Genomic DNA, 16,560 nt, shown 5'->3' on the forward strand with positions numbered 1-16,560 from the left:
TTGCTTAAAAGCTTTGGAGTAGTGCATAATTTACAACTCAAGGTACAGTCCTAAACATGCATCAAGATGATACACGAAAGGCTCACAATTAAAAGACTCAAAACCTAAACAAACTCTATTTTGTAAAACAATGTCTTGAATAATTCTTCAGGTCTTGCAGCCTCCTTTATATACTGAAGCAAGGCGCGTCGTCAACTCAATCAGGCTTCAGATCAAACCTGTGACTCATTGCTCAATCAACATGGTCGGATAAGGAAACTCGCTCCTAGAAAGTAGGCTCATTAAAAGTCACATTATCATCACCTTAAAAATACTTTCCTAAGTCGTTTTAACACTTCCTTAAGAAATTACATATGTTCTGATCTTCTCATAACTGCACATGGTTTAGACCAACTCATGCTGGCGTGGATTCCTTCAATCAAGCAAACGCGTGCGTGAATCTAGACAAGGCACAGAACGTACAGACCAAGCCTGGATGTTGGAACATTGTGTTCCACATCAGAAGTGAATATTTGTTTTAGGCAAAAGTGAAGCCAACATACAAATATCCAACAAAACCTGTGCCACCAAAGGTGAGAAGGGCTGCAGGAAGACCAAAGAAGAACAGGAGAAAAGATGGCAATGAGGAACCTGTTGGTGGGAGTCAAATGAAGAGAACTTACAATGACACTTAATGTGGAAGGTGTGGATTGATTGGTCATAACTTAAGAGGATGTAATAAGCAAGGTGTTGCTATGAGACCAAAAGACTGGATTGATACTGAGCCAGAAGAAGAAAATGTTGGAGAGAATGCAGAAAATGTTGGAAATGTACCAGGAAATGCAGAAAATCATGTTGCTGAAAATGGTGGAGGTGTTGCTGAAAATGCTGGAAATGTTAATCCTGGACATGTTGTAGCTGGAAATGATGGAGAAGCTGCACAAAATGTTAGTGTTGGAAATGTTGTTGCTGGAAATGTTGTAATTCAGGGACAAAATGATGTCAATGGTATTGCAAATGCAGTAGTGCTTGGACAAGTATGAATGTTAGATTCTAAGGATCGATTTTCTAGTAAGTGTAGAAATTCAGGGACTAATTTGATTTAATTTTTTATTAAATAGGGATTGATATGATTGAAACTGTTGTTGCAGGGTGTTCCTGCAAGGAGGTATGGCATTAGAGGTCTAATTATTTCAAATGAGAGGCCTAAGCAAACACTAGTGAGGGGTCCTGCACCATCACATCCAACTGCTCCTGGCGTTGTTCGAGTGCCATATCCAAATTATGGTCCATCCTGTTCAAGTCAACCTAAGTTCATGGAGTTTATCCCAACCCCCGGCTTTCCAAACAAGTGAAGCTTGATGCATGCTTAGATTGTGCTTTTTGGAATATTTTGCTTTGTTTACATTATGCCCTCTAGTTGGGTTCTTTTTGACTATGTAATATTTAAGAACATCCTCTATGACTTATGACTTATGACTTGTTAATGCCCCATAGTTGGGTTGCTTTTGCCTTTCAAACTTAAGACATATGACTTATTTAATGATATTTTCAAGGATGAAGTTGTGTGTTTTGTCATTTTTAATTCGTTTAATTTGCTGCAAATATATGCATCAAGGATCAACTTGGAAATATGTTTATATAATTCCAGGACTTATTTGACGTTTTTTTGAAATAATTCAGGGATCAATTTGATAGCAAGTAAAAATTAATAGGGACTGTATTAGAAAATATTTTCTGAAATCAATCAATTTCGTCCTTGAAATTTTTTGTCATTATACATCAATTTAGTCCCTGCTTATGTGACATCTGACATGGCAACCCGTCTGAGATGTTAACAGCCACGTCATCACCGTTAACGCCTCAAATGAACGTAGGGACTAATTTGATTGACGTTTGTTAAATTCAGGGACAAAGCGTGCATTTCGAATAATTGGGGGACGTTTTTGGCCAATTCGTGCAAATTCAGGGACAAATTTGGGTATTCACTCAAATTAAAATGCCTCTGTTGCCTCAATAAGACCGGACATAACTACTACTGCTATCAATTTATGTCTTGTTGAAACAAACCTTGATAATAATGAAATATTGCAAGTGCATAGCTATCTTTGTTGTTGACTTCGTGTGATGGTGAAATTTCAAACTAATTGTGCCAAAATCAATATGAGTTACTAATGGTTCCTAATATACACAAACTATCAAAAGTCATTGATGGCAGTCCATAATTTGCTACATTTTAAGCATAAATTTTAGGGAACTTCTACTCCATAAATTTAAAAATTAACAATCATTTTATGAAATAAGAAGCTACTATTTATCAATATTTATATTTTAGAAAACATCATTTCATTGGAAAAAAACATCATTTCATTGTCTATAATAATCATATTAAACTTTCAACATTTTTTCATAAAAAATAAGCAATATTCTTTATTATGAGTTATAAAAATTCAAAAAAAAGTAAAATTTATTTCGTCGAAATTTTTGATAAATAAGATTTAATTATTATAATTATCCATGATAAAAAAAATAAATTTTTTCTTCAAAAAGCAACTCATTTAATTATTAATTTAACAATTTGGTGTACCGGTACACTCAAATATTTGGGTGTACCATAGAATTTGCCTAAAGTTTAAGGTATTCAACCAAGTATTCATATTTCAAAATGATTCACAAAATGAGAAAATAAAATATTTCTTGGTTACGGATGCCTGATATCTTATGCAAACTACCAAAGACATCCTAATTTTTCATTGGAATAGTTATTTGCTAAATTCTTAAGTTGTTTTCCGTTTTAACAGAAATCTTGAAATTTCTTGATATGATTTTTGCATGAGGTGTTTTTTGAATATATTGGGTTGTTGAAGTTAAACCTTAAAATCTAGAGGTTGTTCACTATATTTTAATGTGTGTTTAAAATCTTTTGGAAAAGCTAAAAATTCCTTAAAAAAAAAAAACTAGAAATATTTTCTTAAAGTATTGAACTTATTTGAAAATGAATTGGAATTTATTTGGTGGTGTTATTTTGAAGAAAAATGTTTTTATGAAGGGCAGATATTTTTAAAAGGAAAGTATAAAATGTTGGGTTGATTGAAGTTTGAAATCAAGTTAACTTCTAAATCTTTTGGAAAAAAAAAAGTTAACTTTTATATATTTATATATCTTATATCTAATCCTAATGTACAATGCTAACCTAATTGCAAAACCCTAACCTAATGATTTTGGAGGCAACTATTCAAATTTCAAATCTGATTTTCCCAACTATAATGATACTTATAATCCCTGCCATGTCATTGTTGATTACTTAAACATTTAAAGTATCACATATTTCTCATGCACATTTTCAATGACCAAAGTTGCAAACATGTGTGTGTATATTTCCCATACACATTTATATGAGGTTTAGTGGGACACTCTGAAGGAAACTGCATAGAGAAACAGATGAGAGGTGTGGCTGCAGAGATGAATGGTATTAACCCTAGAGGAGCTTGGTTGCGCTCCAATAGTTTTGGCAGAAGAATAATTCAACACACAGAAAAAACCTTTCGGAGTAACATTAGAAACTCTCTTAGTGGTGGACAATTTAGTCCCATCCCAAAAGGGCTGATGGAAAAGATGGCTAATCTCAAAGTGAATACTAATTCTCCTAGCTGTACTCCTACTGGTCAGAAAACAAAATCTCAGAGTTCTCAGCAACAGAATGATACTACCTCTGAACTAAGCATATAGAAAGTTCTGTTAAAAAGGAAATCTGAAGCTGCTACTAACTATTATGAAAGTTCTCCTGATACTCAGATGGATACAATAATGAGGGCAGGCCTTGAGGACAAGGCCAGCCAAGGCAGATGAAGATCTTAAGCTGGAACTGCAGGGGGTTGGGCAACCCCGATGCAGTTAGAGCCTACAAAAGGCTCCTTAGGTCCAAGTGCCCAGATGTTGTCTTTTTAATGGAAACTAAGCTGAGAAAGTCTGATCCTAATGTCTCTAGTAAGTTGTGTCTTGGCCACCTTCAGAATCACGTCATTGTGAACTGCAACTCTGAAGGTGGAGGTAGGTCTGGTGGTCTTGCTTTAATTTGGCATAATGATGTAAACCTTCACCTTATGAATCATAATAAAATGTTGATTGAATTTTACGTTTTGGACTCTATTAAAAATGATATTTGGTATGCTACTGGCATGTATGGTTATCCCATTCAAAGTAAAAAACATCTCACTTGTGATACTATTAATACCCTCTATAATAGCTATCATAATAAAAAATGGTTACTTTTTGGTGACTTTAATTTATATATCAACAGCTCAGAAAAAATGGGAGGTAGAAATGTGGACTATGGCCACTGCAATCAATTTCTAAACACTCTTAATAATTGTGAGCTCTTTGATCTAGGCTATCATGGTAATAAATTCACTTGGGCCAACAATCAAGAAGATACACACCACATCAAGGAAAGGCTAGACAGATTCTGTGCTAACCTTGCCTGGACAAACTACTTCCCTAGATTTACTAACTATCATTTATTAAGATTCACTTCTGATCACTCTCCTATTTTGTTAGAATTTTGGGATAAGTTTACTTGCAGGACAGCCAACCATCATAGCAAGCATCTCATCAGATTTGAGGAAGTCTGGAGTCATGAAAAAGAGAGCTTTAAAATTGTTCAAGATACCTGGGTGACTACTCAAGGGGACAGTGTTGCTAAGTGTAAAGTAGTCCTACACCAACTTCACCACTGGGGCCTTAAAAAGTTTGGTGACATTCCTTGTAGGATTCATCATATTCAAACTAGACTTTAGAATCTGAAGGACAAGATCCCTAGTACTGAGACTATAAGACAGATTCAAAATGATGAAAAACTCCTCAGTGAAGCCTTACTCCAGGAGGAAGTTTGGTGGGCTCAAAGGGCTAAAACTCAATGGTTAAAGCATGGTGATATTAACACCAAATTCTTCCATTTTAAGGCCAGTCAGAGAAGAAAGAAGAACTCCATTTATTCCATAATGGACAACCAGGGAGTTCAGTGGCATGATAATCAACATATTCATGATACTTTTATTTCTTATTTTACTGATATTTTCTCCTTTGATAAGGCTATTATTTTACAGCACAATTTGGATGTCATTAAGAACAGAGTCCCTAGAATGATGCAGGATGAACTCAGTGCTGATTTTACTCCAGGGGAAATAGTGGATGCTATGAAATCTATGAAGAGTACCTCCTCCCCTGGCCCAGATGGGCTGCCGGCTCTTTTTTACCAAACCTACTGGCAACTCATTGGCACTGATGTCATCCAGCTAGCCCTTCATATTCTGAATCATGAGGGAGACCCTTCTGTTATTAATAAAACTTATATTACTCTTATCCCCAAAATTAATAATCCCACTACCCCTTCTGATTATAGACCTATTAGTCTTTGCAATGTTATTCTTAAGATCATTACTAAAACCATTGCTAATAGAATTAAGAAAGTTCTTCCTACTATCATTAGTGATCATCAGAGTGCTTTTATGTCCAATAGATTGATTACTGATAATATTCTTGTGGCGTTTGAGGCTTTTCATAAAATCAACAATACCCACAACTCTAGGAAAGGTCTGGTTGGCATTAAATTAGACATGGCCAAGGCCTATGATAGAATTGAGTGGACTTTTCTTAATAAAACTCTTCTGGCTATAGGTTTCCCTCCTAGTATGGTCTCAACTATCATGAAATGTGTTTCTACTGTTTCCTTTTCCCTTCTGATTAATGGTCAGCCTACTGATAGTTTTACTCCACAAAGGGGATTAAGGTAGGGTGATCCTCTATCTCCCTACTTGTTTATAATTTGTGCTGAAGTCCTATCTGGACTCTTAACAAAAGGTCAATCTGAGGGGAGTTTTCAGGGGATCACAGTTGCTCATAATGCCCCTCCTATCTCCCATTTGTTTTTTTGCTGATGATAGTCTCTTATTTTGCAGATCTGACCCTAGGGAGGCTAGGTTTCTTTTAAATACTTTACAATTGTACCAGAGCATATCAGGTCAGAAAGTCAATCTGGACAAGTCTGAAATGGTTTTCAGCCCAGGTATCAAGCAAGATATAAAACAAGCCTTCCATGACCAGCTTCCTATTAATATTTCCAACAAAATCTCAAAATATCTGGGTTTACCTACTCAGTTTGGAAGATCAAAAACCCAAGATTTCAATTACATCATGGATAAAGTGACTAAGAAACTAAAGGGATGGAAGGAAAGAAATCTATCCTTTGCAGGCAGAAGTACACTCATTCAAGCTGTTGCCCAGGCAATTCCTGTTTTTGTGATGAGCTGTTTTATGCTCCCTCAACAAATATGTGACAAAATAGAGAGTGCAGTATGCAGGTTTTGGTGGGGTAGTAAAGGGGACTCCAACAAAATCCACTGGGTCAATAAGGACAAACTCCTTAAATCTAAAACTAAAGGTGGATTAGGGTTCAAGAACCTAAAGGACTTTAATATAGCTATGCTAGCCAAACAAATCTGGAGACTTCATACAAACCCGGACTCTCTTATTGGCAAAATTTTCAAAGCCAAGTATTACCCCAATAAGGATGTTCTAAAAGCTTCCCTGGGCCCCTCTCCCAGTTATGCTTGAAGAAGTCTTTATAATTCCATTTGGGTCATTAATAAGGGATGTTGCTGGCAAGTTGGCAATGGTACCAATATTCACATTTGGGAAGACAGGTGGCTTCCTTACCAAAATGGGTTTAAAATTATGTCTCAAAACACTAACAACCAAAATCCTAGGATGGTTAAGGATTTGATTCTACAGGATCCCCCCAGATGGAACACAGAGATTATTGATGAAACCTTTCTCCCTCTGGAAAGTATCCAGATTAAACAACTTCCCATACCCCACCAGGAGATTCAAGATAACATTATGTGGATGTACACAGACAATGGGGTTTACACTGTCAAGTCTGGGTACCAAGCTATTCAATTGTGGAAAAATCATAGAGATCAGGAAGCCTCTAATTCCGAGTTTATGGATACTGTTTGGAAGAAAGTTTGGGATCTGGACACCATCCCTAGACATAGAGTTCTGCTATGGAGGATTATTAATAACGCCTTGCCTGTCAGAAGCAACCTCCACAAAAGAGGCATTATTTGTTCCATTCTTTGTCCCAGATGTGAAGATGGGATTGAAACTTTAGATCACATGTTTATACATTGTGAAAGGACTAAAAGGGAGATGTTCGGTTCCCAACTTGGGATAAACTTTCAGAACCTATCTAACACCAGCTTCACTGAATGGCTTACTGACTTTATTTTCAAAGCTAATAGAACAGCTATTATCAATCTTGCAGCTTTACTCTATAGCATTTGGCATGCTAGAAACCAACAAATTTTTGAGAATAAAATGGTACCTGGCGAAGTGATCATCCAACGAGCTTGCAACAGTGTTCTTAGCTACAAGTTGGCTAAAGCAACAGGGCCAGATCTCCAACCGCAGCAGCCTCTCCCAACCAGATCTCCACCCTCGAAGGCTGCTCGTAGCAATTGGTCCCTTCCTCTGAGATCTTCTAACAGTGTGGGCCCCATTCATCTTCCTCGATCTCCTGAGGTGGTGAAATGGTTAAGACCAGAAGCTGGATTTATCAAATTAAACAGTGATGCTTGCCTTACCTTGGTCGATTTCTGGGGGATTGGAGTCATAGCTCGTGATGAATCTGGATTGGTTATAAACTCTTGTACCTGGCTTCGGCATGGTTTTGAGAGCGCCACCACAGCTGAAGCTTGGGGATTATATCAAGCTGCAATTTTTGCTGTGGAAAGAGGGTTCCAAAAAGTTCACTTTGAAAGTGATAGTGAACGAGTTATAAAGCTTATTCTGAAGAAAGAAGAAGAGCAAAGGACATACTTAGGTTCTATTGTTAGTAGCATTCAGTCTTTAGTTTATAAGTTTACTGAGTCCAAGTTTACCCATGTTAAGAGAAAGGGTAACTCAGTGGCCCACTGTCTAGCCCATCTGGCTACCACTGACCCTAACCGGGTATGGGTAGGAGAAGTGCCAACCCCGGCCCAATCTTTGTTCTTTCATGATTTAATTTCTTAATATATGATCAGTTTATTTTCAAAAAAAAAATGTTAGCAACCTCGTTAATAAATTCTTCACCTGCATTTAATATCTTCACTGCCACAAAACTACCGTTGAATAACTTTCCTTCGTACACAACACCAAAACCCTCTTGACTAAGTTTAATTTTGAACGAGTTTGTCATTTTCTTTATTTCTGAAAATTTATATCTTTTCTGCAATAATGCTCCATGATCTTTTAAAAATGCTTCAACATTATTATCGTTCTTTGTCGTAAACCTAAATTTTACTTCTTGTACTAATGACTTGTCTCTGAAATAACAAAGTATGATACACATCAACAATGCTGCAATTGTTGCACTTCCAATACCTGTTGTTAGAAGGAGAATTATCTAATATATGTGGATGGAAGAAACAAAACTACATAAAAAAATATTTATATTGTGTCTTTTCCTATAAAGTTATCAGGGCTGACAATAACAAAAGGTTGACCTCCTTATTATGCTTAACTTCCAATTCTTGGTCAAGTAAAACAAAGAATAGGTTACGAAAGATATGCAAAATTATAAATAGTCATTTTAGGCAGCAGCAGATCCAAAAACGTACCATTTTCTATACAAAAATTCCTTTTTTATTCATGAAACAATGTCACAAGTGTATTTGTAAGCATTTTTCAAAACAATATTACGAACTTTAACAAAATATATAGCTATTGTGACAAAATATTCAAAATACATAAAAAAAAATTATTAAGTAAAAAATCTAACATTTAAATATTGGTTGTGAGTGATATGAGTATACATTAGGCGACCTAACATATTTTATGGGGGTTTAAAAAATTATAATAGTAGTATTTTTTTTTATAAAAAATAAAAATAATCTTATTCTTCCTTCAAAAAAAAAAAATCTTATTCTCATGTAAAGGTATGAGGCCCTAATGTGCTACTAAATAATTAGAAAATGTACGCTAAACTTATAATATATAAATATAATGCAATTCGTCAAAAAAAAAAATATAATGCAAATATTATAGTTTAATATTTGTGAATTAATATTTGTTTTCCATTTGTAGCATATAAAGTCACAAACTTCAATTAAGAGCACACAATTTTGTTTTCCATTTGTAGCATATAAAGTCACAAACTTCTAAGAGGATAAAATTATCAGAGTTTAAATGACTAATTGTTCAAGATCTGGCTTTCCATTTGAGACATTGAGACCCATTTACTCTACAAGTTGATTAAAAGGGTTGAGTTGATCTCTTGTCTAACTAAAAAGTATATAACAATTATACAATACCTACAAATTTTAAGACGTAGAAGACTTTGATACTGATCTAGTAGGAGATGAATGCAATGGTTTTGGTGGTATTTCCAGTGAACTCATGTTAACTTTTAACATTTCAATCACTTTACTTATTGTAGGCCTATCCTTAGGAAATGTTTGTATACACCACAAACCTACAATGGTCATTCTTCTTGCAATCTCATCTTCTTCGGCATCCATTATTCCTTCAGATCTTAAATCACCAAAAAGCTCAGGCCTACTATATACCCAATGAGGAAAGTATATCTCACTTGTGTGACTTGCATCCGCATTAATGTTTTTCCTCCCTCTAACCATTTCTAACAACATCATTCCAAAATGTCTATTCCACACTTCTGGAGCTACATATCCCATTGTACCTCTTTGATCTGACATCGAAATATTGCTCTATTTCCTTGGACAGAGTTTTGCAAGTCCAAAATCTGAAATCTTTGGACATAAATTCTCGTCTAAAAGAGTGTTATGTGGTTTTATATCGAAATGTAAAATACGAGTGGTACATCCTCTATGCAAGTATCTAGCCCACGGGCTATCCCTTTCGCAATTTAATGCAAATTATCCCAGCTTAATGATGTGATGGATTCAGGTCCCTTATTGTAGATAAATTTGTCAAGAGAACCATTAGACATAAATTCATATACAAGAGCTTTTTTGGTGCCTTCGTAACAAAATCCAAGAAGGGTGATGATGTTAACATGCGAGGTTCTAGAAATACTAGCAACCTCATTAATAAATTCTTCACCGTTTCGCTTAGATGTATTCAATATCTTTACGACTACAAAACAACCGTTGAGTAACTTTCCTTTGTACACAACACCAAAACCTCCTTGACCAAGTTTAACCTTGAATGAGTTTGTCACTCTCTTTATTTTAGAGAATTTATATCTTTTGTGCATTAGAGTTCTATGATCTTTTAAAAATGCTTCAATATTTGAATTGTTCTTTTTGCTAAACCGGACTTTTACTTGTTGTATTAGTATCTGTTTGGTTACACGCTTGTAAGCCCCAAACTCCCATTTTCAATCCCAAACGCCATTTCAATGGATGTTTGGATAAGTTTAAAATCAATTCTCTAAAACGTGAATCTACCCCAAAACATGAGTTTAATGTTTGTTGACAAATTTACTTACCATATTACCCTGATCATATTCTCCAATTTCCTACACATCTTTTTTTCCTCAGTACTCTATTTTTTCTTCATTGTATGCCGACTGCAGGTTGGTTGTAGGTTGAAAACAACACTTGGGCTTTCTATTAGAATTCTGCTCTTTACCGAAACGGATATGCTCATTCCCAAAGTAAATGACTGAATTGCCCATGTGTAAGTTAACATGCGCTACGTGACTTTAAGTCACGTAGCGCATGCTAACTCACGCTGGGTACTATTTTCGTTCAAAACCCAGCAGACAACCACAAAGCTCCATTTTTTCTTTCCCTCCGCCTCCAAAAACCCAAAAAGTGCGAATTTTTGGGTCAAAATCTTCATTCCAAATCATTGCAAATCGTCAGGAAACAAGTTTCTACCCTCATCAAGCATCAAAGAACAGGTAATGTACCATCAAAACTCTTTCATTTTTGCCAGTTTTGCTGGTAGTTTCGTTTTTCATTTCAGTAGGCGTAGGGCTCAGCGTGAGTTAACTCACGCTAGTTGTAAGGGCTGCGTGAGTTAACTCACGTAGAAGGTTAACACTAGCGTGAGTTAACTCATGCAACTGTGATGCCCAGAATTTGAAATTTTGCTCCAGTTTTTTTACTTGCTTTCCTTGCCGCACAAGTCATTTATTTATTTTTTCTTTGTTTTTTTTTGATTGAGTAGACATTGAGTGGCATGGTTGAAAATGTGGCGGAGGAGTGGTGAATACAAGCCACCTAAGACGAGGAAGAAACCGAAACTTGAAGGCACGTGTTCAAGGAAGTGTAATTGTCTATTTAGGTTGAAATGTTTCTTTGAAAAAAAACACAAGAATGGTGGATTGCAATGCTTTGTGGAGTTCATAACCATGACTTGGCGCCAAATTTTATCCGGCCACCTTCTTGCGGGTCGACTAAAAGGGGAGGAGAAGCAAAGAGTTATCGACATGACAAAGAGCTTGGCAAAGCCTAAGAATATTCTCAAGGATTTGAAGGAAAAAAACAAAGAAAGTGACACTCATCAAGCAAGAAGTAAAAGTGGTGATGCGCCACCAGAGAAGTGGTTGACCACTCCGGATATGGGTCACATTATTGCTAGTTGCTACAATAGAGCCGTTGTTCTATTGACTTTTGCCGAAATGGGTGGTGCATGTGAGACATATTTCCCAATCCGGAGTGCTCCAGCACTTAATCTACATTCCAACATAGTGTGCCTTTGCTTAATTCCGGAACACTTTCTTCATGTGAAGTTGAAAGAAAATTGTCCGTTACCACCTCCTTCTAAGGAGTGGATGACTCACAAGATTGGTGAGGCGGAGCAATGGCTTTTTCAGTTTTTGGATAGACAATCCGCCTTCGATGAGCTCATGTCTAAGGAGCCGATGCCACCAAAGAAACCAACAAATGAGCACAATCCTATTAATTTGGACACTCCGGAAAAGCCAAAGTAAGAGATCAGAGTCATGGATGAAGACGAAGATTATGCACTGTCATTAGTCTAGTTAGATAGGTTATGACATTTTTGGGTCGGTCGGTGTTCGTCCAATTTTTTGGTGGTATTACACCCCGACATATTTTTTGTTGGTCGGTTGTGTAATTTGGATATTTATGGCCAATATGTAACTAATATTATATATTATATAAATATATGAAATAAATTATTTTGGATCGTTTACGTGTCATTAAGTGTGTTTAAATTATTACGGGTCATTACCGGCGAATTTGTCTAATTTGGATCGTTTATGGGTGATAATTTGATTGTGAGAAAAACGATGTTTTTGTGTAATTTGGATCGATTATGTCGTATTATCTAATAATGTTGTTAAACTGACGTAATTAGGTTAAGTTATGAATGTGGCGTGATCACGGGTCATTCTAAACTTTTCAAAAGTCAGTTATGTTACTGCACTGCATTTATTATAGTTTTTGTTGTCTACTATGAACGTGAGTTAACTCACGCTAGTGCAAATTGCAACGTGAGTTAACTCACGTTACACAATACACTAGCGCATGTTAACTTACGCTAAGTATTCTACAAATAACACTAGTGCATGTTAAGTTACGCAACGTATGTTAATTACGTTGTAATTTGCACTAACGTGAGTTAACATGGGTAGGGGTATATCCGTCATTTACTTTGGGAATGAGCAAATCCATTTGGGTAAAGAGCATAATTCTTTCTATTATTTAACTCTTTGGCCCATTAAGTGTGTTTATATTATGGGTTTTCGATTATTTATTTTTCTTTGTTGAGAGGATGTTTATTTTTCTTCTAATCTAATAACTTATACCAGACAAAACAAGCCTAGATAATTCCATTTTGGGTTAATTATGTTTCTAGTCCCTATAAAATAGCGACCTTGTAAGTTTAGTCCCTACTTAATTTTAATAGCATTTTTAGTCCCTATAAAAAAAAATTACTTATAATTTTAGTCCCTGCTAAAACAAAGTTTGATTAATTATCCTTAAACTCTTAAATTTTTGAACGATTTTTTTGAGACAAGATTAGAACACTATGAAAGGTTCGTTTACTAAAATTTAGAATTTTCTGACATGAAATGAATTAAATATGAATTTTTTAAAACGACAAAAGTTAAAGATAAAAAGTAATAAAATCTGGATGTAGAAATCAAATTTTGCAATAATTTTTTGCGGACGAACTTTTAGTAATGTTCTAAACATGTCTGCAAAAAATTGTTCAAAAATTTAAGAGTTTAAGCATAAATTAAACAAATTTGAATTGAGTAGGGACTAATACTCAGTGCAGAAAAACAAAATTAGGGACTAAAAATGCTATTAAAATTAAGTAGGGACTAAACTTACAAGGTCGCTATTTTATAGGGACTAGAAACATAATTAACCCTTCCATTTTTTCCCTCATTTTGGGCACTTTAGGGGCATTTTGGTATTTTCCAAATTGATGAATTTTTTTTGTTGACACCTCATTGTTTCCACGAACATTTGGGCTATATATATGGTAATTTCATTTCCTTCTTCAGATTGTGGTTTCATTTCTCTCTAAAAGAACACACCAACACACGTTGGCTCAGTTGGTAAGGAACGGGCCACTTCCTTGCAGAAGGTTGTGTGTTCGATTCCCTCTGCCGATGTGAGGGCAGTGTTGGTGGGTGATCTGTAAGTACCTCTATAAGTGCCCTTTGGGCCCGGAGGCGTGCCCTGACCCTGGTGGTGACCGGAGCCGAACCCACCTAAACTTTTTGTAACCAAAAAAAAAAGAACACAAAAAACGCGTTCTCTGTAAAACCAAAACACACCACCGCCGTCAATCTCGTGGTCGCCGTCAATCTCGTGGTCGCCGTCGTACAAACTAATCGCCACCGTTCTTCAGCATGCATGTCTAGGTTATTGATGTATTTCCTTTTTTTTGTGTTGTTTGTTTTTATTAATTTTTTCTCTCCTTTTTTGATTTGGCTGTTTTATTCATTTCCTCTTTGATCGATTGAGAGGATTGGGTTTTTATTGATCTCATTTGATGGATTCCAAGTCATGATTGAATGCATATTCTGTGATTTTTGTTTTATTGTTTTTCCAGAATTTTTGTGTGTGATGGTTTCATGTGTTTAAAATGCAGATTGGGCTCAACAAGACTCTCTGAATCGCGTCCAACTGGTATGGGTTTTTATTGTTTGTTTTTTTGTTGTAAATATGAGGTGTTGTCCACTTTATTGATTATTATTTTGATTTAATTGTGTTTGAGGACAAAGTCAGAGCAATTTTGCATCAGTTTTCACATATTGTGATTACATCTATGGAATAGACAAGGTTAGATCATGATTCTGGAATTCTTCTGCTTAACATAAATATCTTTGTAATTTTCTTCACATGTGAAACTGATTTGCAATGGTTTTGCTTTATGTCACAAGGATTTTTGTATCAGAAGAAGATACTTAAAAAGGTTAGTTTATGAAGCATTGTCATTGAGTACTGTGATTTTCCTATTGTGGCTTTAATTATCTATGTGTCATATATATTTTGTTCTCACATGTAGCACCTGTATCATAGTTCTGGAATCTATTGAAGTCATTAATAGAGCTTTTGTTTTGAGTAATTGGAAAAGGACTCAAGGGTTATATCTTAGGGACCACAAGACATGGAATCTAATCTTATATCTAACTCGTTAGTTGCACATATTGGGTGTACAATACAACTTACATATAACAAAGCTTCTTCCTGTATATATAAAATCCTTCAGAAGTTCACAGAATAATATGATACCTAAACCATGTGAGAAGAGTTTGAAAATCTGACCTATAAAATTTTGATTAAATTGAACAAGTATGAAACTATAGTTTTGGACAAAATTGTTTCCTTTTGTTGCCCTTGATGTACACTTTCTTTGTAGATATTGCTGCTTTTGCTTGAATTGTTTGGCACCTATTTCTATCATATTATACTTATGACAGTGGAATTGGGTTTTCACAACTATTTCTATCATGTTATATTCTTTTGGTCCTCTGTTTATTTAATTTTTGTAGTGCAGGTATTTGTTCAATGAGTTGCTTGATGCATTTGAACAATCACATCTTGGACAAGGAAAACTCTTGGGCAGAAATTTGTAATTCATGAATGGAGGTTGAATTTTGATTGACTTGATCTATTAAGAGTTTATTTTTTGAGAATCAAACAGAAAAAGAAGAGAATAATAATGAATCAGGTTTAGATAGAAAGAGAAGAATTAAAAAAATAATGAATGAAGGATCATATTGAGGAACATAAAGGAAAATAAACTTCAAATTTGGATTGAATGTTGAGATTAGTGAGAAAATAAAGAAATAACTTGGCCTTGCTAAGTGGGTGGAAGTGGAGATGTCAGATAGACAATGATTCAAACTCCTTGGTACGTATGACTTACTCAATTTCAGGCATTGTCCTTTACACTCCAAAATAGTGTTTGGGTGGAGACTATGCTATGTTCTCATATTCATTTAAGTATGGAGCTCAATTCATAATTGGCTGGGAATTGATGTTGGGACAGAAGGGGAATTGGTTCTGCATTGCTCTCAACACTTCAGATTATTAAAAGAAAAACAAGGAGGTGCTTGGGATTATTAAGAGTTTATTTTTTGTGATTTTTGTGAGCTGTTATTGACTTGATCTATTTGCATTTCTTTAAATGTTTTTATATTTTTTAAATGTATTCTTATCTCTTTCTTAAATTTTGATAATTTGGTGATTTACATAGTTTAATATTTATTGGATCTGTCATGAGTATATTGTAGTATTTTGGTTCATTGGCTTTGATGAATTGATGTTTGGATGGGCTCATTGTTTATAAGTTGTGTGCATGAAACTATATGTTATCCTTTTGTCTGTGTTGGCATAAATCATATATTTTTTTCTCAATTTTTAAAATTTATATTGCTTGAAATGAGGGTAAAGCATAGCATAGGAGCTTCATTGTATGTGATTCTGACAGGTTCAGGTGTATTGGAGCTGCTCAGATACATAAAACATCTATATCAAATTCTAAATCTCACTCTCAGGTATATCACTTTTCTTTTCCACATACTCACTATTTTGTGCATTCAAGTCATATCACAAAATTTGACTGAATTTTTTCCCATTTTCTTCTGGATTTTCAGGTTGTCTCTTTTATGTGCATTCATATCATGTAACTTCAGATTTCTTATTTGCATGGATTTATTGTTCTTGTGCTTGCTAATATTATTTTCTAAAATGTAATTTTGGTTGCTTTGTATGTTTCATGTGGCTATCTCCTCTCATAGTGAGGGGAAGGAACTACGGTGACTTCCTCTTATGTGTGCTATATTCTATTTGAAGACAAAATCAGATAAGATAAAATATAATACAATTGATATGTTGAAAAATCATGTGAACTTTGGGTTTAAGGATATGCTGCTTAAAATATTAACACAACGTCTTGTGAACATTTTTCTTGTGCAATATGGAAATTGATGCTTGAACTCAGATTAGCTGCAAGTTGAGTGGTTTAAGGGGTGTTATAGTTGAAGAAACAGTATTTATATTTCATTTCTGAGAAGCACGAATATCTCTTCTCTTCGAAGGATGTTGCTTATCTCATTTTAGC

The 16,560-nt window shown here is 35.0% G+C and overlaps 1 protein-coding gene and 1 pseudogene across 1 annotated transcript; one reads left to right on the plus strand and one right to left on the minus strand.

Moving 5' to 3' along the window:
- Positions 1-9,341: 9,341 nt before the first annotated feature.
- Positions 9,342-9,713, minus strand: LOC146918213 (LEAF RUST 10 DISEASE-RESISTANCE LOCUS RECEPTOR-LIKE PROTEIN KINASE-like 2.5 pseudogene; annotated as a pseudogene).
- Positions 9,714-11,359: 1,646 nt separating this feature from the next.
- Positions 11,360-11,941, plus strand: LOC146918214 (uncharacterized). Its single transcript, XM_085722019.1, has one exon. The coding sequence runs from the start codon at positions 11,360-11,362 to the stop codon at positions 11,939-11,941; it is 582 nt and encodes a 193-aa protein (XP_085578145.1).
- The last annotated feature ends 4,619 nt before the right edge of the window (positions 11,942-16,560 follow it).

This window comes from Medicago sativa, chromosome 6 (assembly GCF_051527215.1).
Source record: "Medicago sativa cultivar Bolivia chromosome 6, Bolivia_mono, whole genome shotgun sequence".
NCBI classification, from domain to species: Eukaryota; Viridiplantae; Streptophyta; class Magnoliopsida; order Fabales; family Fabaceae; genus Medicago; species Medicago sativa.